The 22137-nt window shown below is 53.6% G+C and overlaps 1 protein-coding gene and 1 pseudogene across 1 annotated transcript; both read left to right on the top strand.

Moving 5' to 3' along the window:
* Nucleotides 1-2557: 2557 nt before the first annotated feature.
* LOC107980119 (uncharacterized protein DKFZp434B061) lies at nt 2558-4507 on the top strand. The gene is made up of 2 exons (XM_027423225.1): nt 2558-2658; nt 2746-4507. Exons 1-2 carry the CDS (start codon nt 2558-2560, stop codon nt 4505-4507), a joined length of 1863 nt encoding a protein of 620 aa, XP_027279026.1.
* A 2807-nt stretch (nt 4508-7314) lies between these two features.
* On the top strand, nt 7315-15195 carry LOC100763669 (annotated as a pseudogene).
* Nucleotides 15196-22137: the final 6942 nt, after the last annotated feature.

Here is a 22137-nt window from a genome sequence, read left to right as displayed (position 1 = left end):
TTGCACTCTTAGTGTCCAAAGAGCCATTGCTGTCCCCTCCCAGGGACTGGAGCCCCCACCACAGCTTTCCACATAGTCTCACTTTTCTCTCTCTCTTTGCAGGCCAGCATCGTGTATCCTGTTTGCTTCAGAGTGGCTGCCACTATGCTCCTTCTGACTCTTGAGATTTTCTGGTGTGTGTTGTGTGTGTGCATGCGCGCTCTCGAGTGTGCACATGAACACTCGCTCATGCACAAGTGTGTGCACACTTAATGCCTGGGGGATCTTCAGAAGGTGGGGTCTGCTTGGAGGAACTCAGACTGCAAAGTGGCAGCGTCAGATGCCTCTGAAACCTTGAGCCAAAACGGACCTTTCCACCCGGTGAGTCGTTTTCGCAGGTATTTGCCACAATGGTGGGAAAATAATGACAATGTATGGGGACGAGTCTATTCTAACATACGGTGTGTAGAATGGGGGCAGGGCCAGGTGCGGGGCACATGTGTGTCATCCTAGCAAGCAGGAGAAAGCAGGAGGATCAGGAGTTCAAAGACAGTTTGGTTTCAGGAAGCCCAGTCTCAGAAAACAACAAAACCAAAACCAAATGGGAAGGAAAACAGAATGAATTAGGTGGCTAGGTAAATTAGGTGGGGAAGGGAGACACGCCAAAAAGCTAAAAGCAACAATGACAACAAAGGGAAATGAAGCAGAGACAAGACCTGGGCTCCAGGTTTGCTTAGCTGTTCTGGAACAGCCCTCTGCCGCCATATTGAATGTCTGCTTCCAAACAAACGCCCAGAGAAAAAGCGGGTTTGTTGTCTCAGTGCCGGGATCTAGACTGTATTGCTGGGCTAGAATCCAGCAAACAGTTGCCATTGGTGTAATGGCAAAGGACAGAGGTGTGCGAATCTTCAGACATCTCCATGTGAGTTTCAGTGAAAAGGACTGGGAAATATATGAATATAACTCTGTGGAGAAGAGACCAGTAACCCATTTTACTCATGAAGAAACTGAGGTTCAGGAAAGAAGAAAACCTGCTTTGGGGCCAGGTATGTTATAGTTTATACTTTTAAACTCCACTCTGGAGTTTGAAGCAGGCGAATTGCCTCAAGTTCAAGGCCAGCCTGGGCAAAAAGCAGTATGCAGCTTGAGAGCCCTTGCCTTTAATCCCAGCACTCGGGAAGCAGAGGCAAGTGGACTGAGTTTGAGGCCACCCTGGTCTACAGAGTGAGTTCCAACATAGCCAGGGTTACACAGAGAAACCCTGTCTCAAAAACAAACAAAAGTCAGACATGCCTTGTGAGGAGGAGCAGGAGCCCCAGCTGGATCTAGCCCAAGATCTGTGTTCCTAACACTTTTTTTTTTTTTTTTGAGACAGGGTTTCTCTATGTAGTTTTGACTGACCTCGAATTCACAGAGATCTGCTTGCCTCTGCCTCCCAGCCCTAGCATCCTAACATTCTTTTTCTTTTTCTTTTTTTTTATTAGTTCAAATTAGGAACAAGCTTGTTTCACATGGCAAACCCTTCTCCCTCTCCCTATTTTTTCTTTTCTCTCTCTTTTTTTTATTAGCATTCTTTTTTTTTAATGGCATTTATTTTATGGGTATGAGTACTCTATCTGCATGTCTGCTTACATGCTAGGAGAGGGCATCAGATCCCACTATAGATGGTTGTGAGCCGCCGTGTGGTTGCTGGGAGTTAAGTCTGGGTCCTCTGGAAAAGCAGCCAGCTCTCCTAACCACTGAGCCATCCTCTCTCTAGCTCCCCTAACATCCCGTTAACACCTGGTATGCATCTTTCATTGTCTTGGCGACTGAACAGGGAGCATAAGCCTGGTGCCTTGGTGATGATAATACTTGGAGGACTAGAGATCTGTTGGGAGGAAGTACAAAGGAAACAATGAAGGGAACAGCAAAGGCTTCCTGGGGGACATGGTGACCTTGCTGGTGACTGTGTGGATTCTGGGTCCAAGCGCAGAAGTCTAGAAGAGTCATAGCCAACATGTCTAGGAGCTGAGCAAATGCAGGGAACAGCTATGCTGGAGCTGTAGGGTCCAGTGAGTCCCATTAGGCAGACCTCCGATGGCCAGATACCCAAAGCTTGGAACTGAGTGTCAGATTGCTAAGCCCTGCCTGTGGGGAAGATGCCACCAGCTGCATTGTGGGAAAGGCTGTGCACTGAACATTTGCTTGGCAACAACCACTGTTCCAGGTCCCAAGGACACAAGGGTACACAGGACTCAGTCCCTGGGAGCTCACTTTCCACCAGGGACCCAGACATCAAAGAGAAAATGTCATGGGGCTGGGCTAAGGTGTAATCCTGACCACCGAGAGGGTGGCTGGGGGCACAGACTCACTGTGTCCACCTCCCAAGGGTCATCAGTTGGTGGTAAGAAGGTGCTCAGGGTTGGTAGTCTCTGACTGGGCCTCCTGGGGGCGCTATGGGGCGGTTGTAAAGCCAGTATAAACACTGGTGGCAGATACAGCTTGGCTCTCATTCAGCAGTAAATGGTTGTCTAATCTTCGCCTTTGAAAGGGGTCTGTGGTCTGTATAAACTTTGAAATGGAATCAGGGTGGCACATGCAGACAATCAGGTCCCCCTACCCCGGGGGCCAGGCTGGGGACTTCAGGGACCCTGTCAAGTGCGTTGCAGACAGCAGTGACACCCTCCAACCAGATCAGTGAGGATGGCCGAGGGGGAGGGAAGGATGCACCTTGAGTGCACCCCACATCATCCCCAGCAGGGAGCACACCCACATCATCCCCAGGAAGGAGCACACCCCACGTCATCCCCAGCAGGGAGCACACCCCACGTCATCCCCAGCAGGGAGCACACCCCACGTCATCCCCAGCAAGGAGCACACCCACATCATCCCCAGGAAGGAGCACACCCACATCATCCCCAGGAAGGAGCACACCCACATCATCCCCAGGAAGGAGCACACCCCACGTCATCCCCAAAGGAGCACACCACACATCATCCCCAGCAAGGAGCACACCCCATGTCATCCCCAGCAAGGAGCACACCCCACGTCATCCCCAAAGGAGCACACCCCACGTCATCCCCAAAGGAGCGCACCACACGTCATCCCCAGAAAGGAGCACACCCCACGTCATCCCCAAAGGAGCACACCACACGTCATCCCCAGCAAGGAGCACACCCCACGTCATCCCCAGCAAGGAGCACACCCCACGTCATCCCCAGCAAGGAGCACACCCCATGTCATCCCCAGCAAGGAGCACACCCCACGTCATCCCCAAAGGAGCACACCCCACGTCATCCCCAAAGGAGCGCACCACACGTCATCCCCAGAAAGGAGCACACCCCACGTCATCCCCAAAGGAGCACACCACACGTCATCCCCAGCAAGGAGCACACCCCACGTCATCCCCAGCAAGGAGCACACCCCACGTCATCCCCAGCAAGGAGCACACCCCACGTCACCCCCAGCAAGGAGCACACCCCACGTCATCCCCAAAGGAGCACACCCCACGTCATCCCCAGCAGGGAGCACACCCCACGTCATCCCCAGCAGGGAGCACACCCCACGTCATCCCCAGCAAGGAGCACACCCCACGTCATCCCCAAAGGAGCACACCCCACATCATCCCCAGCAGGGAGCACACCCCACATCATCCCCAGGAAGGAGCACACCCCACATCATCCCCAGCAAGGAGCACACCCCACGTCATCCCCAAAGGAGCACACCCCACGTCATCCCCAGCAGGGAGCACACCCCACGTCATCCCCAGCAGGGAGCACACCCCACGTCATCCCCAGCAAGGAGCACACCCCACGTCATCCCCAGCAGGGAGCACACCCCACGTCATCCCCAGCAAGGAGCACACCCCACGTCATCCCCAGGAAGGAGCACACCCCACGTCATCCCCAGCAAGGAGCACACCCCACATCATCCCCAGGAAGGAGCACACCCCACGTCATCCCCAGCAGGGAGCACACCCCACATCATCCCCAGGAAGGAGCACACCCCACATCATCCCCAGCAGGGAGCACACCCCACATCATCCCCAGCAAGGAGCACACCCCACGTCATCCCCAGCAGGGAGCACACCCCACATCATCCCCAAAGGAGCACACCCCACATCATCCCCAGCAAGGAGCACACCCCACGTCATCCCCAGCAAGGAGCACACCCCACATCATCCCCAGGAAGGAGCACACCCCACATCATCCCCAGGAAGGAGCACACCCCACATCATCCCCAGGAAGGAGCACACCCCACATCATCCCCAGCAGGGAGCACACCCCACATCATCCCCAGCAGGGAGCACACCCCACGTCATCCCCAGCAGGGAGCACACCCCACATCATCCCCAGCAAGGAGCACACCCCACGTCATCCCCAGCAAGGAGCACACCCCACATCATCCCCAGCAAGGAGCACACCCCACGTCATCCCCAGCAAGGAGCACACCCCACATCATCCCCAGCAAGGAGCACACCCCACGTCATCCCCAGCAAGGAGCACACCCCACGTCATCCCCAGCAAGGAGCATGGTCACAGGTTAAACACTCTGACACGCTCACACCAGCACTCCAATATGCTTACACTAGCACATGGCTCCATCTCACTCCTGTGTTCCTCTTCCATTTTTCCAGGAGTGTGGCTGTTCATAGTCACTACTGTGACTGACAGAGGCAGCATAAGGAGGGAGGTTCTGTTTTGCCCCATGGTCTCAGGAAACCCAGCCCATCACCGTGGCGGGCAAGGCATGGCAGCAGGAGCAGGAAACAGCTAGTTACATTGAATCTGAAATGAGTGGACAGAACGCGGGGTGCAGTTAGAACACCCAGTGACCCACTTCCTCAGGGAATCTGGCTCCACAACTTTCAAATAGTGCCGCCAGCTGGGAGCCCAGGTTTCCAACCAATGGGTCTGTGGAGGCTGCTTCTCATTCAGGTCAGGTCAGGCATCAGCTAATTCCCGGTATACCCATGAGAGCAAGCTCACAGTACTGGAGTGAGTGATTGATAGTGAGAGAAACTGGGTGTTCACTACACGGGGTCTCTGGATGTGGGGTACATGGGGTCTCAGGAGTGGGAAGTATACAGTGTGGGGTACATGGGGGTCTCAGGAGTGTGGGGTACACAGGGTCTCTTAGAACTTTCTTTGCAGTTTTTCCTGTTAATCAGAACATCTAAATATTCTATTGAAATGAGGTAGAATTTGTGGAAAAACACCAAGGCTGTTCAAGATGGCCAGCTGAAGTGGTCCATACCTGCAGCCTTGAAGCCCGATGCAAAGGATGGATGGCTTAACCCTAAGGCTTAGACAGCGTAGCAAGAATGTCTCAAAGTATATTTGAGTGAAAACACAGATCCCAGTCTTTAAAGTTGGTGCTGTATGTGTGTCTATTTAAGCAGGGACAGTCTGAACAGATGCCTGTAGCCCCCCACTCCACACTTGTGGGGTGCTTGGTGTTAAAACAGCTGGGAGACTGAAGGGAAAGCTTAGCAGTGATAAACAGTGGCTGCTCTTGCAGAGGACCTGGCTTCGATTCTCAGTGCCCACAGGCTGCTGACAACTGCCTTAACTCTAGTTCCTGGGGATCTGAAGCCCTATTCTGACCCCTTCAGGTACTAGCCATGCGTGTGGTGCAAGGCTCATACACAAAAATAGCAATAAGTCTTTTAAAAAGTGTTAAAAACAACTGCTAGGAGGGATTTTGCACACTCCTGCGGAAATATTAACTTTCCCCCCCCCCCATGTCTTACAGTTTTATAAGAATTGTCTCCTTGTGCCCATGTGTTAGAACACTTGGTCTCCAGCTGGTGCTGCTGTTTCAGGAGATGGGTAAACTTTGGGAATGTGTGATTTCCCAGAAGGAAGTGGCCCCCTAGGGGACTGGGGGAGTCAACCCTCCTACAACCAGCTCCTGCCCTGACAGGTCATTTCAGTTGCTACATCTTTCTTGCTGTGACAGACTGTGTTCTCTGAAGCTGTGAGCCCAAATGAATCTTTCTTCCCTTAAGTTGGTTCTGTTGGTTATTTTGTTAGAGCAACAAGAGAAGTAGCAGACACACTGTGTGTAAAAGAGTTTTGGCCAGGACTAGTGGTACATGTCTTAATCCTAGCACTTGGGAGGCACAGGCAGGGGGATCTCTGTGACTCCGAGGACAGACTGCTCTACAGAGTGAGTCCCAGGACAGCCAGGGCTGTATAGCGACTGTCTCAAAAATAAATAAATAAAATAACAATGCCACCACACCTAGCGGCAGTAATGTTTTTTGAAGAGTCTCAAGCTGTGTGGTGGTGGTGCACACCTTTAATCCCAGCCCTCGAGAGGCAGAGGCAGCAGGGTCTCTGTGAATTTGAGGCCAGCCTGGTCTACATAGTGAGCTCCAGGACAGCCAGGGCTGCCCAGAGAAACCGTGTCTCAACAAACAAACAAACAAACAAACAAACAACAAAAATCCCCAAATAAAATAAAAGAAGTCTCTCAATGCACATTTTCAGTAAAGCACACCCAAACATGCCCACTCTGGGAGAAGTCCCTGTAGTCAGGAGGTTCAAACCCTTCAAATGATTCATTAGCTAATACCTGTCCTGTGACAGGTATACCTTTCTTTTTCTTTCCTTTTCTTTCTTTCTGTTTTTTTGAGACAGGGCTTCTCTGTGTAGCCCTGGTTGTCCTAGAACTCACAGAGATCTGTCTGCCTCTGCCTCCTGAGTGCTGGGATTAAAGGCATGCACCACCATCACCTGGCATGTGGACCTTTCTTGGTTTGGTGATTAGCATCAATGATGGAAGAAAAGGGAATCCTTGCCAGGTTTTGGGGAACACTGAGGTGGCATTCTTTCTAGGAAGTCTACTTTGGAATAGTATACCGGACTCTATCATTGTTCACATACCATTGAAGCTTGCTTTAATGGCTGACACTTACTGGCTACCCACTTGGTGACCTGTACACATTGAGTTCTCACCCTCAAGACAATTATGTCACCATCTTTTTATACAGAGACCCAGAGTGGAAGATGTGCCCCCAGGCTAGAAGAAAGGTCCTAGAGAGCAGTCTAGACCAAAGGTCATTGTAGAAGGAACCTCTGGCAATGGGTCCCCCTCAGACACACATGACAAGAAATGTTTTCTGATTCCACAAGATGGTTCCAATGAGCTCGACTCTCCACTGTCGTTGTTTACATTTCTGGTAGGATGTTTTGGTCCCCTAACCAGGTACACGTGGGATTTTGGCAACACCATAAGTCTGAGCCTCAGCCTCGTGTCTGGAAGAGGCTGTCCCGCAGGAAAGGGCCTTATTTCCTTGAAACCTTTTCAAAATAAAAAGCCACCGGGCTGCCTGAAGCACCCTTCGACATGTGGGAGTGCAAAGGGGATTTTGTGAATGAGAAGATGAAGCAAAGTGAGCAGCAGGCTTTGCTGGGAGGTCATGGGACCATCCCTACGCCAGGTGCCCCATGAGGGGACAGCTTTGTCCAGCCGAGCTGAGTACTGCTGTTCAAACAGGGTTGGGTGAGTCTTTGGGAACCCACACTGTACGCTGTGCCGAACTTAAGTTGGACTCTTACCTTCTGCACCGCAAACTCATCTCCATCATCCATCCCTACAAATGGCATCCCTCAGGCCTGTCATATGCCTGAGACACACAGGGAGTGGGTCCATGTGTCCCCTTCAAAGCCTCCTGTTCAGTGCAGGCCAGGCACAGAGTTGCTCAGCTGAGAGGCCCCTTCCCGCACCTTTTCATCAGAAGAGAAAATGCCACCCCACACTCCCTCACCAGAGGCTGCTCAACCTAGGGCTCAAGATGGATTCCTGGACGGCAGGACCTCCTCAGTTTCCAGGAGAGAGCTTTGGGCTTGCATTCTGTGCCCTCTTTTTACCCCAGCAGAGACGGTATGCCACATGACTCCTGGGCTTGGAAATCACGATCTTATTCCTTTGGTCACCCTTGCTGCCAAAGACCTAAATTCACGTTGAGCAGATTTTGGGGTGGGGGTGCCTTCTCTTTTTCTTCTTGCATTTCATTGTTGAACTTCATCTGGGGCAAAGGTTTCTTTCAGAGAGCGAGCAAGCCATCGGAGGATGGCAACTTCCTTTCTTAATTGATTCCAACTGGGGCTCTGTCTGGAGAAAGCACCAAGCCCAATAGCTTCATCACCAAGCAGCCCCTTCCTGCCGCATTCGTAAACACCAGTACCGCTTCTGCTTTGAATTAAAGTGGGGGGGGGGCTCAGGAGCAATCCAGCTGGGCTTTCCTGTCAGCCCTGTCAGCCCTCCAAAGCTTGTTAACATGCTAATATAAAAGGACGAACTTCAAGGATTTACAACTGGTCTTAAACATCAAAGGAGAGAGTTTCAGCTACGCAGCACACACGCTAAACCAATATGTCCCTCCATCCCTCACCTCCTCAAGCAGGGCCCGGCACAAAACAAAACAGAAAAAAAACCCAAACTCATAAAACTCAAGCAAAGCAGGGTTGGCTCTCTGTGTGTCTGAAACACTGTGGCTGAGGATGCATGATGTCACAGTTCTAACACAGGAAAAGGGCCATGGATCTGATGAGAGGCAGAGTGATGGGGACAGTCCCGGAAGTCCGTGTCCATCCCCAGAACAATGCTGGCCAGGTGGGTGAAAGGGGTTTACCACCTCGCCTCTCGGTCTCAGCCCCTGACAGCCCCTGGGGACAGGGACTTGCCGTGAGTGCAGGAGGGAGTCTCGCCGGGGCGCGTTCCTGGGCTAAGTGTGACTCATTTCCCTAACGGTCTCTTGGAGATACAGAAAACAAATAGAGAAACGGGACTTCTGAAAATGTCCGCTGCAGGAGCTCCGCCTGTCTCTGGGAGACTCAGCTGGTCCATTTTCCCCTGGGGGCAGGGGCTGGAGACGAAGCCTTGGTCAAAGATTCTCATTAACTTCCCCGGAGCACTTAGAATCGGAACCCACATAATTAAACTGAAGGTTCCACTCCCGATGAGGCTAAAGGCTGTGGCCTGTGACTCTTTCGTTCTCTTAGGCTTATTAATGGCAGTCTGGGGTCGAGAGTGCGCAGCAAACACCAAGGCAGGGCAACATAGGTGGGCCTTAATGTCTGTCTTCACGGTTGTTCAGGACAAGTGGATGGATCTAAGCACTAGGGACAATGCCAGCGGGAGACACCTTTGGTGGGGTGTCGATATTCAGCCCAGCCCTGGGCTCCCCCGGATAGATGTCACAGTATCCTCAGTCCCCACCCCCCACCACCACGTTTACGGAAGCTCCCTCCCCTGGGAGCACAGCTGGTTCCTACAGCATAGGATGTAAATGTGAATGTCTGTTGAAGAATCATCTTAATTTTTAAATATCTATTTTATCATTTTTAATTAAGAGAGGACAGAGAGAGAGAGAGAGAGAGAGAGAGAGAGAGAGAGAGAGAGAGAGAGAGAGAGAGAGAGCGCAGGTGCTCTCCGGGGAGCTGGCTTTGACAGGTGTTAGGAATCATCCTATGTGCGTGCTGGGAACGGACTTCGGGTCTTCTGGAAGCGCAGCAAGCGCTCCTACCCAGAGCTCTCCAGCCCAGAGCAGTCCTTTTCTATGGTGACCCTTTCACCGCTGGGGCGCGCCGCTCGCAGGGCAAATTTCAATCTCTATTGGGCCGAGGCTAGGGTAGTTTCCGAGGGAGGCAACATCCTGCCCCGGGAACAGGTGACTTGGGGAAAGAATGTGGCCGCATTCCCTTTAAAAGCCACTTAAATTCTAGCTTTCCTTTCTCCCATCCCCGTCCCACCTCCTCCCCGAGAATACCGAATGCTTTTGCGGTAGGGTGGATGCTTTAGTCCGGCCTCCCAGGAACCGGCCTTGCTTACTAGCCAATCAGAATCCTTCGGGCACAGGATTGTCTCAGGCCAGCCACCTGACTGGAGCAAAGACAATGCGAGGCGTTGTGGAGTTTGTCTCAGAAATGGTCAAGTTTCTGCAAACTCGCCCTGAGGTAGGCGCTAACGTGGGCCACGCCCAAGCAGGGTATGGAAGAGAGAATGGTACCCAAAGCCAGTCATGCCTTTGCCAGGGGCATCCTCTCAGCCGAGCCTGATTACAGGTGGGGGTTTCTCGGGGCTGCACAAAAGTGCAGAGCACTCCCGTGAGTGGGCAATAAAGACCTCAATCAAGGAGCTCACCTGCACAGTCCATGCTCACTGAGTAGCTGGCGCGTTGCTTAACCTGAGCCCTCCTCTGCCCAGGACCCGCCTCAGCAAGGAGGGACCTGTTGTGAACCATAGGTTGTGCAAGATACCAAAGGAGACCAGCGTGCGGGCACGCTGAATGGATGGCTTTGAAAAATTATTATCAATTATTATTGTTGTCGTTGTTTGTTATTTTGAGGTAGGATCTCACTATGTAGACCAGGCTAGCCTCAAACTCAAGGAGATACACGTGCCTCTGCCTCCTGAGTGCCGGTATTTTTAATATTGTGCAGGTGAGTGTAATACAAATTTGCATTCCAGTGTGGGTGTGTGCAAATAAAAGCAGGTGTCTGGGGAGGCCAGAGGAGGGTGTTAGGTCCCCTGAGGCTGTTAGGACAATAGTGAGCAGCTGCCTGATGTGGGTGCTGGGAATCTAACTCGGGTCCTCTGCTAGAGTAGTGCTTCCTCTTGACCTGCTGAACCAACTCCCAGCCCCCACATGCATGGCTTTTAAGACCACACTGGTGCCTGGGGACCCTAGGGTGGCAGGTCATGGTGCTTTGTCACAGAGCACGCACAGAGCGGAGCACACCTGTCACAGTTTCAGTGGCAGGCATGACAGAAGGGCCTGCCGAAAGTAGCAGATCTGAAGCTATGCGGGGCAGGGGTGATGTTTGAACTTGGCCTTCTGTATGGAGGGGGCACCTCCGGACCTGCCTGGTAGGCTGACGACCGCATGGGCCAAGAGGAATCACAGCACATTCCCAGAACTCTCCATCCACACTGGCCGCGGAGCTGTGCTAACACATGCTTGCTGTGTTTCTCTGTGACCCTGTGTGTCAGCAGCCTTTTTCCCAGAGACGGGAACTGGGAAGAAAAGGAGGAGGTGGAGGAGGGGGAGGGGAGGAGAAGGCGAGGGGGGAGGGACAATCAAGATATCCAGCCCTTCTAGACTTTCCCCCAGTCCTGGAGGGGACCTGCCACTCATCCCGCCCCCACCCCACTTCCCTCTGGCCTGTATCCCTGGGTGGGCAAATTTTATTTGCAATAGAAAAAAAGGAGAGCCCACGGAGCAGAGCTGTTTTCACACCGTTCAGTCTGTGGCAGGCTGTGAGAGCAGTGGGGAGGGGCGCTACTGTTAGACTTTTGTTATTCGGTGCTAATGAGAAGGTGGCGTTGGGGACTGTTGCCAGCAGAGAGTGTGCCTTGCATCCCAGGGCCTGGAGGGCATCTCAGGCAAAAATGGTTGGTTTTATGCGTAAATAATTTAAATTTCCTGGTTAGCGGGCTCGGGTGATACCTCAGTCAGTAAAACGCTTGCGCGGTGCAGCTTGAGGCCCTGAGTTCAGTCCCATCATTTACATAAAAGCTGGGTGCGGCTGCCTGGGCTCCTGTCGCCCTGGAACCCCGGGGATTCATGCTAGGAGCCAATGTAGCCTAGTGCAGGCTTCAAGCCCCAGGTTCAGTGTAAGACCCTGTCTAGAGGGTATCGTGAGGGATTAAAGAAGACTGGGCCCCTGATGACATAGCGCAAGCGCGAACCCCACCCCCCAACACACACAGATGGAGAAGCACTCGAGGAAGGTATCTAATGTGGACCTCTGGCCTCCACTCCCCCACCCCCTAACCCCCCACTTCCCCACCCTCAACCCCCACCCCCGCAGGCACACACACACACCTGGCTAATCGGGTAGCACTGCTTGTTAGGGAATTGGGTCTGGGGACGTTTCTGTGACACTTAGAGGGATTGATTTGCTTTCTCTGTGGCACTTACAGAGGGTGCAGAAAAAAGGCAGCTTTGAACACCTCTCTGTCCACAGCCTGAGTGGATGAGGCAGGGATTGCCTGCTCTTTCCAGAAGAGGCGGGTGCTGGGTGGGAGAGCCCTCAGAGGGCAAGAGGCAGTTCTTACGTCTCCAGTCCACTCACTGGGAAGTCCCGTCTGCCTCCTGGTGACAGCCCTGTGGTGTCACACGTAGCCAAGTTATACTGAAACCTGCAACAACCCGTGGTGTGGGCACCCTACAATTGCTCCCTTTTCTCTAGAAGAAAGTGAGACTCAGAGAAGTAAATAACATGGTCAGAGTCACACTGCTTGTTTTTGTTGTTGTTTTTTGTTGCTGTGTTGTTGGGTCACTGTCCTCTGGGAGTTATCTCTGTTATTAGTGTTGGAACCTAGAGGGCACCACTCAGCAGGAGGCCACACAGTGAGAAGGGGTGGGGATTGATACACACCGTCTCGGGACTCCAGGAGGAAGGGGCCATAGCAATAGGCTGCTGCAGACCTCAGGTGTCAGACAAGGCTGAGGGCCATCCAAGGGCGTCAGGGAGGCAATGGTTGGCTGCTGGTGTCCAGGCCTCTCCTCTGGCTTTGTCACGCAGGAGTGTAGCATTTCAGTTTTGCTATATTTACTGGTTAGGGTGTTTTTCTCTGTTGGTTGCCAGAACACAGGTTGGGTCACCATCTAACCACCAGTTCATTTCGGTCTCCTTAAGTTGTCTGGGGCAGGTGCCCAGACCCCTGTCCCTTGAGAAGCAACTTACTGAGCAAGCCCAGAAAGGCAGGGCTTTCTCTGCCCCTGGAGAGAACACTCAGGTGTACCCTCAGGGAGAAGGGAGGCCTTCTGTCAGCTGGGATTGAAGGTCAACGTCAAGGTTAAGCATTTGCTAACCACCTACTGTGTGCCAGGGGTTGTATCGTTTAGCACCAGGGGAGGAGTCTATCTGATTCATTTGCATATTAAGAACTAAGGGAGCGGCTGGGCAAGGTCACCCACTTAGTAGGGCCACAACAGGTAAGACACACACAACCACACTAGCAAGCCATTTGTTGTTTTTCTGAAATGTCTTATATTTTCTTTTGCTGAATCTGGTCACCTGCCAAGTCAAAGTCACAGGCATCCAGATGAGATCCCAGGTGACCAGACTGCCTACACTTTCCCAGGGTGATTGGTGTTGGTCTCTTGATGGCTGCCAGTGCCTGCTGGGGAAGGGGGTCTATCCCTATTGATGGGACTGTGTGGCCGATGAAGACTTGGCTGCCCCCACTGTGAGACGAGCAGAGGCACCACTAGGTCTGGAGGGTACTTTGGTATCTTGGTTTTGTTTCCTGTTGCTGTGATGAGACATCCCAACAAAAGTGGCTCAGGGAGAAAGGGGGTTATTTCAGCTTGTGGTCCAGGTCACAGCCCATCACTGTGGAGACATCACGGTGGTAAGACTCTGGCACCACATCCACAGTGAGAAGAGATCCGTAGATGCATGCGTGCTTGCTCAGCTCACTCTCCCAGGTGAGGGAAAGGTGTGTCCACACTCAGGATGGGTCTTCCTGTCTCAATGTAATCAAGACAGTCCCCCAAAGTCAACGTGATCTAGACATTCCCTCATTGGGTTTCTCTTTACAGGTGGTTCCAGATTATGTCAAGTTGACAGAACTGCCATGCTGGGGTCAGCAGATGACCCAACTAAGAAAGAGATTGAGGGCCGGTTGCTGGAGTAGAAATACAGAGGGGAGCCCTCTGAAAGGAGAGGCTTGGAAACTGCAGCCAAGAGACACCTGCCTGCTGGCTGCTGGGAACTTCTGTGGATGTGGTATCTCTGTTGAGGGCTGACTGTGCCCTGCTCTGCTCAGCCCCACCTCCTCACGGGGTGTCCATCCACCATCTCCTGTTGGGTACCAGCTCTCTCTTATGGCATGTGGACTGGGCCAACTGTGCCGTTCCAGGCACAGCCAGTCAGCCTATTGCTTTTCCTGGTGCTTATGATTTGAGAAAGATAAAGTAAACCCTGTGAGCCTTGGGGTTGTGTTGGGCTGCTGGTAAGGAGATGGTCTCTCTGGATTCTGTTAGCTGTATGCGCAGAAACTTCACCACAGAGCATTTTAGAACGGAAGGGTGGTGTTTCCTTACTCCTGTGGGAGGCTTGGCCTCTAGGCTGGTGAATCTGCAGAGAAATACTGTCATAAAACGGCCCTAGCTTCTCCATCCTTAGCAGGTAGCCTGTGTCCTTGTGGCTACACCATGGCTGCCATGCCTTTACCCACTGTTTCCATATTTAGGAAACAGAGTAGGAGCAGCAGCAGAAAGACAGTTATTTAATTCTCTCCACTCCTTTTGCTTTTTTGTTTGTTTGTTTTTCTAAGACAGGGTTTCTCTGTGTAGCCCTGGCTATCGTGGAACTGACTCTGTAGGCCAGGCTGGCCCCGAACTCATAGAGATCCACCTGCCTCTGCCTCCCGAGTGCTGGGATTAAAGGCATGCATCACCACTGTCCAGTTCTCTTTTTTGCCTTCTGAGATGAGGGTTTCATTGTGTACCCCAGGCTAGCCTTGATTTAAGACCCCTGCCTCAGCCTCTGGGTAGCTGGAATCACCTGCTTAGCCCTTTTCAGTCTGGGGAGGGGAGGAGGCAGTTTTTCTGTCCCTACCTGTAGCTATTGAATCCTATTGATGAGAATGAGGTCACATGACAAACAAGCACATTTACAGCCCAAATAATCAGAGATCCCCATGCACAAAGGGAGTGGGTAACAGCTGGGAACCAGTGAGGGACGAAGCCTGGAATTAAAGAGGAACTGCAGTGGTCGGTGGAGACAGGCTGCCCCCGAGCTGTGTGTGGGGCCCTTCCTCTGCCAGCAGGCAGGATCTGTGACCTGTGTCCATCAGCCCTCTGCCTCAGGAACTTTGCCTTCACTGCATAACGTATACTGACAGTTGGTTTTTCACTTTCAGGTTGTGTGTCTGTTTAAACACCTTTGGAAATGGGGTGGGGCAGGGGGATGGCTCAGCCAGGAGGGTACTTGCCTGAGAAGCACCAGGACTTGAGTTCAAGTCCCAGAGCCCACATTAACAACAACAACAATAAAAACAAAGCAAGGACTTTTTCCTCTCTGGCTGGCTGAAGGCAAGACGGGTTACCAGAAGCTCTACTGGAGTCACCCTCGGAAGTTTGGCCAGGGCTCTCACTCTTGCCAAGTCTGCTCTAACTGCCAGGGTCTGATCTGAAAATATGGGCTGAACATGTGCCGTCAGTGCTTCTGTCAGTATGCAAAGGACATAGGCTTCATTACGTTGGAGTAAGCAACTTTGAATGGATTATTCAAGACTGTCTACCCAGTGAAACAGATCATGCTAATCTTTGTACATAAAGAATAAAAAATGGAGACCTTCAAAAAAAAAAAAAAAGCCAGCAGGTAGGACTACTCAGTGAGCTGTCACATCCCCACCCCCCAAAAAACCTCAACCCAGGTGGCCAGCCCTGGAGAAAGATGCCAAAGTTGTCCTCTGACCTCCATACCTACACACAAATTAATTTGTCCATTTTATTTTTTGAGATAGGGTCTTTGTAGCTCTGGTAGACATTGTACGAGCTATTTAGACCAGGCTGTCCTTGAACTCACAGAGATCTGCCTGCCTTTGCCTCCTAAGTGCTGGGATCAAAGGTGTGTGCCACCATGACAAGCTGTACATTATTATATAATTAAGCCACATGTAAGTCCAGGACATTGGCAGAATACAGACAAGTGCTTTGCAAGAACGAGCTGGAATTGCCTGATGGGAATGACTTCTTTTTGGTTCCTAGCAAGGTCCTGGTTCCTGCCTGAGCCCTCACCAGCTCAGGTTTTCTGGGCTCCAACCAGAACCAGCCAATAAGATAGCTCGGGGCAGTCTAGGCTTCAGCCAGGTCCAAAGCCTGCAAACCACAGGTCAGGTGTCTCACAGCAACAGCTCCACTTCTCAGCACCGGCTATCTGTGTGAGAGGGTTTCAGTCCCTCATAGAGGCAGAGTGGCTCACGGTAGCAGGACAGTGCTGTGGACCAGGTGCAGCTGTCACCTTCAAAGGTCTGTCCCTAGCAGCCACTCTTGCCAGCCAGGCTCTATCCCTTAAAGGTTCCAAAGCCTCCCCTACCCCACCCCTGAGTCTCACCACTGCCTGAAACGAAGTGTTCAAGACATAAGCCTGTTGCATGTTTCAGATTCAAGGCTTAACAATGGATCAGGCTGCCTTTGCAGGATGGGAGGTGGAGGCAGGGAGAGAGGCTTGGAGGAAAACTTTGAAGAGAAGGGACCAGAATAGGGAGCGGTGTGGGGCTTTGTGAGACACAGGCAGTGCAGGGTTATCATGGTCCCACTGTCCTGTCTCAGGTGTGGCACTGGAGTGGCCTGTGCTGTTTCCACCTGTGTGATGAGGGTGAGGCTAAAGGGTTTTGGAAAAGCATCATACATTCCCCAAAGAAAGACACACAAGACTGGGTCCTTCTCCATCTTCTGGGTGTGCTCGGCTAGAAACAGGACTAAAATGTCCATTTATGGCCAAGGGGAAGAATGCCCAGGCTGAGTCTGAGCCGGAGACCCTGAGGCAGGGGAGGAGAGAGACAGGAAGATGTCATCACCCAGCTGCTCCTCCAGCCTTGCCTGGGGACACATGCTCCAGCCTCACACCTTGAGTGGTAGCATTCCTTCCTGCTCTAGGTCAGGGATCCTGAAATTGAGCCCAAAGGAATCGGTCAGAGGTGCTGATGTGGAGTGTGTGGGTGCCAGGGACCTGTGCCATAGCCCTCCTATTCCAAACTCAATCAAGCCCTGGCCCAGGGGACCGCTTGTCACAGGTTGGCCTCTGGTCTGCAAGGTGGGCTGCTGCCAGGCTGGGACCCACATGGGAGTGGAGGAGGTGGGAGGTCTGGAAAAACAGCACAACAGATGGCAGAGGCCAGGGCAGGGAAGAAGAGAACAAGGTGATGTGACGTAGGCCAGTTACGTGAGGCTTTTGAAGAACTCAGCCCCAGACTCAGTTCCAGAGGGGCAGAGAAGTTCTTACCCTTGCAGTCTGCATATCCTGAGCACTGCTCAGCAAATGCCCCTTGGGTTTGCATTGGTTTCAGCTTCTACTCCGAAGTTCTGTGCCAGCAGATTCTGGTACCAGACCCCATGTTCTCTCTTGTAAGTGGGTGGGTGGATGGGCTGATGGATGAGTGGGTGGATGAGTGGATGGATGGATGGATGGATGGATGGATGGATGGATGGATGGATGGACAGGTGGATGGGTGGACAGGTGGATGTGTGGATGGATGGACAGGTGGGTGAGTGGATGGATGGACAGGTGGGTGAGTGGATGGATGGACAGGTGGGTGAGTGGATGGATGGACAGGTGGATGTGTGGATGGATGGACAGGTGGGTGAGTGGATGGGTGGACAGGTGGGTGAGTGGGTGGGTGGACAGGTGGGTGAGTGGGTGGATGGACAGGTGGGTGAGTGGATGGGTGGACAGGTGGGTGAGTGGGTGGATGGACAGGTGGATGTGTAGATGGATGGACAGGTGGGTGAGTGGATGGGTGGACAGGTGGGTGAGTGGGTGGATGGACAGGTGGGTGAGTGGGTGGATGGACAGGTGGGTGAGTGGATGGGTGGACAGGTGGGTGAGTGGGTGGATGGACAGGTGGGTGAGTGGGTGGGTGGACAGGTGGGTGAGTGGATGGATGGACAGGTGGGTGAGTGGATGGATGGACAGGTGGATGTGTGGATGGATGGACAGGTGGATGTGTGGATGGATGGACAGGTGGATGTGTGGATGGATGGACAGGTGGGTGAGTGGATGGGTGGACAGGTGGGTGAGTGGGTGGAAGGACAGGTGGGTGAGTGGATGGGTGGACAGGTGGGTGAGTGGGTGGGTGGATGGGTTACGGGTGGGTTGATGATTGGCGGGTGGAAGAAGGTTGGTGGACACCTGGGAAGGCGGGTCTGTAGGTGCTGGGTAGACAGGTGAACAGGGGAGTGAGTGGTGAGATGGAGTGTCCAGTGAGTGGATTATGGTTGGGTGGACGATGGGTGTGTAGGTAAGGACTGGACAGGTGGATAGGTCGATGGCAAATCAGTTATGGTTCCTTTGGTTGCTTGCTGACCCCCTCTGGGGGGGAAATGCATGCATTTGTCAGATCAAAGCCAACCTGGTCAGCTCCCTCCCACCACAGCCAGGGGCAGGCACTGGAGGCTTTGGTGACTCCAGACAACCCCAGGCTGATCACTCCCCTCCTCCCCTGCTGTGGTGGCAACAACCCATTTGAACTCCTGCCCTATCAACTTTCAGCGGTAGTGGCCATGCCACCATGGTGACCACGGGTGACGGGTAATGGGTGGGTAGGCGGATGAATAGATGGAGAGGTGGGCGGAGGGGTGGATGACGGATGAGCAGGCCTTGGTCTGGGTCTTGGGTGATGGATGTCAGACTGATATGCACCAGTCTCTTCGATACCCTGTGTAGATGTTCAGCTGCACCGTCTCAGCGGCTCTGAACCCCTCATCCCTGCATGCCTCCGTGGGTGGTCCTTGATCTTTGGAACTGACTAAAACCTGGGCTCTGGGCCTCCTCACCTTGCCTTTCTGACCCATCCTAGGCCAGGTGGACATAGCCGGGACAGTGTGACACCTGGCTCGGCTATGAAGCGATTGGATAACAAGAAGTAGGGCTGGGTTTCAGGCTGGAGTCAGGTGCCTGAAGCTAGGAGGGCGCCAGGCCTGTCCCCTCTGCAAGGTGGGACCTACCTGTGCTCATGAAATGTCCATGAGAAGGGAGAGCCTGGCTCCTGCAGACTCCCCTGTACCCCAAAGTGCCTTCTGACCGCCCTGAACACCTACCCTCAGGTATCAGCACCTCAGGAGCCATTGAAGGCAGCAGGACCTGGAGGGAGCAGTGAGGCTGGCCCCGCCCTGTCACTGCCTGGAAGCCTGTGGAGGATTTGCTCCCAGACTTGGGGCAGGAAGCTGTGGATGTGACTTACCTTGGGGTGGGGAACCTGCTTGGCTTCTTCAGTCCTTGGTCGGCTGTCCCCAGTCTCTATGGCTCCCTGAAGATCTGTCTCTAGTAGCTCATCTGCCCACGAGTCCTTTGTCCATGCCCACGCTGGGAACCAACAGAGGCTATCCTGGCTCCCCCGCCTGGCCCGTGTGTGTTTGACTTGCTGCCAGGCAGCTAATGCTCTGAGGTAGGGACAAGGGAGGATTAGTGCCGATGGCCACAGCTGTGGGAACCTAGTCAGGTGCTGCTTCAGGTTTGCCATGTTCAGTAAGATGGTGAGGAGGTGAGGCAGCCGTGAGGAGGTGAGGTAGCTGTGAGGAGGTGAGGCAGTTGTGAGGAGGTGAGGCAGTTGTGAGGAGATGAGGCAGAATGTGAGGAGGTGAGGCAGTTGTGAGGAGGTGAGGCAAATGTGAGGAGGTGAGGCAGCTGTGAGGAGGTGAGGCAGTTGTGAGGAGGTGAGGCAGTTGTGAGGAGATGAGGCAGAATGTGAGGAGGTGAGGCAGATGTGAGGAGGTGAGGCAGTTGTGAGGAGGTGAGGCAGTTGTGAGGAGGTAAGGCAGATGTGAGGAGGTGAGGCAGTTGTGAGGAGGTGAGGCAGTTGTGAGGAGGTGAGGCAGTTGTGAGGAGGTAAGGCAGATGTGAGGAGGTGAGGCAGTTGTGAGGAGGTGAGGCAGTTGTGAGGAGGTGAGGCAGAATGTGAGGAGGTGAGGCAGTTGTGAGGAGGTGAGGCAGTTGTGAGGAGGTGAGGCAGCTGTGAGGAGGTGAGGCAGAATGTGAGGAGGTGAGGCAGTTGTGAGGAGGTGAGGCAGCTGTGAGGAGGTGAGGCAGCTGTGAGGAGGTGAGGCAGCTGTGAGGAGGTGAGGCAGATGTGAGGAGGTGAGGCAGTTGTGAGGAGGTGAGGCAGATGTGAGGAGGTGAGGCAGATGCGAGGAGGTGAGGCAGATGCGAGGAGGTGAGGCAGCTGTGAGGAGGTGAGGTAGATGTGAGGAGGTGAGGCAGTTGTGAGGAGGTGAGGCAGATGTGAGGAGGTGAGGCAGATGTGAGGAGGTGAGACAGATGTGAGGAGGTGAGGCAGAATGTGAGGAGGTGAGGCAGATGCGAGGAGGTGAGGCAGATGCGAGGAGGTGAGGCAGCTGTGAGGAGGTGAGGTAGATGCGAGGAGGTGAGGCAGTTGTGAGGAGGTGAGGCAGATGTGAGGAGGTGAGGCAGTTGTGAGGAGGTGAGACAGCTGTGAGGAGGTGAGGCAGCTGTGAGGAGGTGAGGCAGATGTGAGGAGGTGAGGCAGATGTGAGGAGGTGAGGCAGATGCGAGGAGGTGAGGCAGATGTGAGGAGGTGAGGCAGCTGTGAGGAGGTGAGGTAGATGTGAGGAGGTGAGGCAGTTGTGAGGAGGTGAGGCAGATGTGAGGAGGTGAGGCAGAATGTGAGGAGGTGAGGCAGTTGTGAGGAGGTGAGGCAGTTGTGAGGAAGTGAGGCAGCTGTGAGGAGGTGAGGCAGATGTGAGGAGGTGAGGCAGTTGTGAGGAAGTGAGGCAGTTGTGAGGAAGTGAGGCAGTTGTGAGGAAGTGAGGCAGTTGTGAGGAGATGAGGCAGATGTGAGGAGGTGAGGCAGATGTGAGGAAGTGAGGCAGCTGTGAGGAGATGAGGCAGATGTGAGGAGGTGAGGCAGATGTGAGGAGGTGAGGCAGTTGTGAGGAAGTGAGGCAGTTGTGAGGAAGTGAGGCAGTTGTGAGGAGATGAGGCAGATGTGAGGAGGTGAGGCAGATGTGAGGAAGTGAGGCAGCTGTGAGGAGGTGAGGCAGATGTGAGGAGGTGAGGCAGTTGTGAGGAGGTGAGGCAGATGTGAGGAGGTGAGGCAGTTGTGAGGAGATGAGGCAGATGTGAGGAGGTGAGGCAGATGTGAGGAGGTGAGGCAGTTGTGAGGAGGTGAGATTGTTAGCCAGCTAGGCCTCTGCAAAGTCTCCTGAGAGGAAGAGAAGATGGGGGGAGCGGGACACACCCAGCTCTGGCGTGCTACAATAGTTTTGCAGTGCTCGGTGACTTTGCTGGGGCAGCGCAGTCAGGACAGGTGGACAGAGAGAAGGGTGATTGAAGGGGCTCTGTGACCTCAGCCTTAGTGCTGGAGGAGGAGGGAGGAGAAGAAGGAAGAGGAGGGGGAGGAGGAATGGCAGGAGAGAGGAGAACCAGTGTGCCTCTGGGCCTCCTTCCCTGAGAAGTGGGTGTGGCGATGATGCGGCACTCGGGATGTAGAGAAAGGCCCTGTTGACAGTGACATCCTATTAGTGCTCACCAAGGCCCAGGGACAATCGTCAGAATAGCCGAGGGAAATCACAGCTCTGCTAGCATCAAACGGGAAACGGGAAATGAGTGCCAGGTGCCTGGTGCCGGTCAGGTGCCGAGACACTGTCACAGAGCCTCCTGGGACCTGCGGGTGACCATGGGGTCTTCAAGGAGACTAAAGCAGCAGGTCGGGGTCTTCAGAGCAGAGGGGGTGGATTGCGTGGCCTTGGCTGGCCGGCGTGAGCAGATCTGAGATCCCATCCTGCACTCACGACCTTCCTGCAGGCCTGTCCCTGTGGTCCTGCATCTGCCCGGTGCCTTTCTTCTCATCAACGGCTAGGGAGGCCCAAGCCTACACGAACAGTGCCCCTGGGTGGTCCTCACAGTGCGGGCGGCCATTCTGCTGCCCCTTGACATCTGCCTTCTGTAGAGCACATGTTGTCACCAGTTGACACTTACACAAGCCAGAAGCGGCCAGGCCCACACTCATCGCCATAATAAACACATGTGGTAGTTTGGGAAAGCTGAGCTATCCCATCCATCAATCCACCATGACACCCGTGAGCCCCTGCAGGGCCAGGGCATGTGCTTCAAAGGACAGAGCCTCGATGCCAGGTGCGCGAGATGCGGTGGAGGTGAGACGTGGGGTCTGTGTGTGTATGCGGGCGTTTGTGCTACAGCTGTGTTCACGCATGCTTCGTGTGCAAACTTACACGCATGTGTGTGCATGTGCATAAGTTTATGTGTGCACATGCAAGTGCGTTTATATGTAAATGCGTGCATGGACATGGATGTGAGCATGTCACGGGAAGAAGGCGGCGCATGCCTGTAGCCCCAGCACCGAGGCCGGAAGATGGCTGCCAGTTTGAGGCCTGTCTGGGTTCAAACAGCAATGGTCCAGCCTTCCAACTTTCAGCCACCCACCATAGAGCAGTGGGGACAATGACACACA

This window comes from Cricetulus griseus, chromosome 6, assembly GCF_003668045.3.
Source record: "Cricetulus griseus strain 17A/GY chromosome 6, alternate assembly CriGri-PICRH-1.0, whole genome shotgun sequence".
Taxonomy (NCBI): Eukaryota; Metazoa; Chordata; class Mammalia; order Rodentia; family Cricetidae; genus Cricetulus; species Cricetulus griseus.
Note: the sequence above shows the minus strand (reverse complement) of the source record. Positions and strands in the feature narration are given on the sequence as shown.

What these genes read in the sequence shown, in the direction of transcription:
- LOC107980119 (XM_027423225.1), top strand. Translation starts at nt 2,558, where the DNA reads ATGCAGACAATCAGGTCCCCCTACCCCGGGGGCCAGGCTGGGGACTTC. An exon ending in GACACCCTCCAACCAGATCA is followed by an intron (nt 2,659 to 2,745) that starts GTGAGGATGGCC and finishes CATCATCCCCAG; the next exon opens with GAAGGAGCACACCCCACGTC.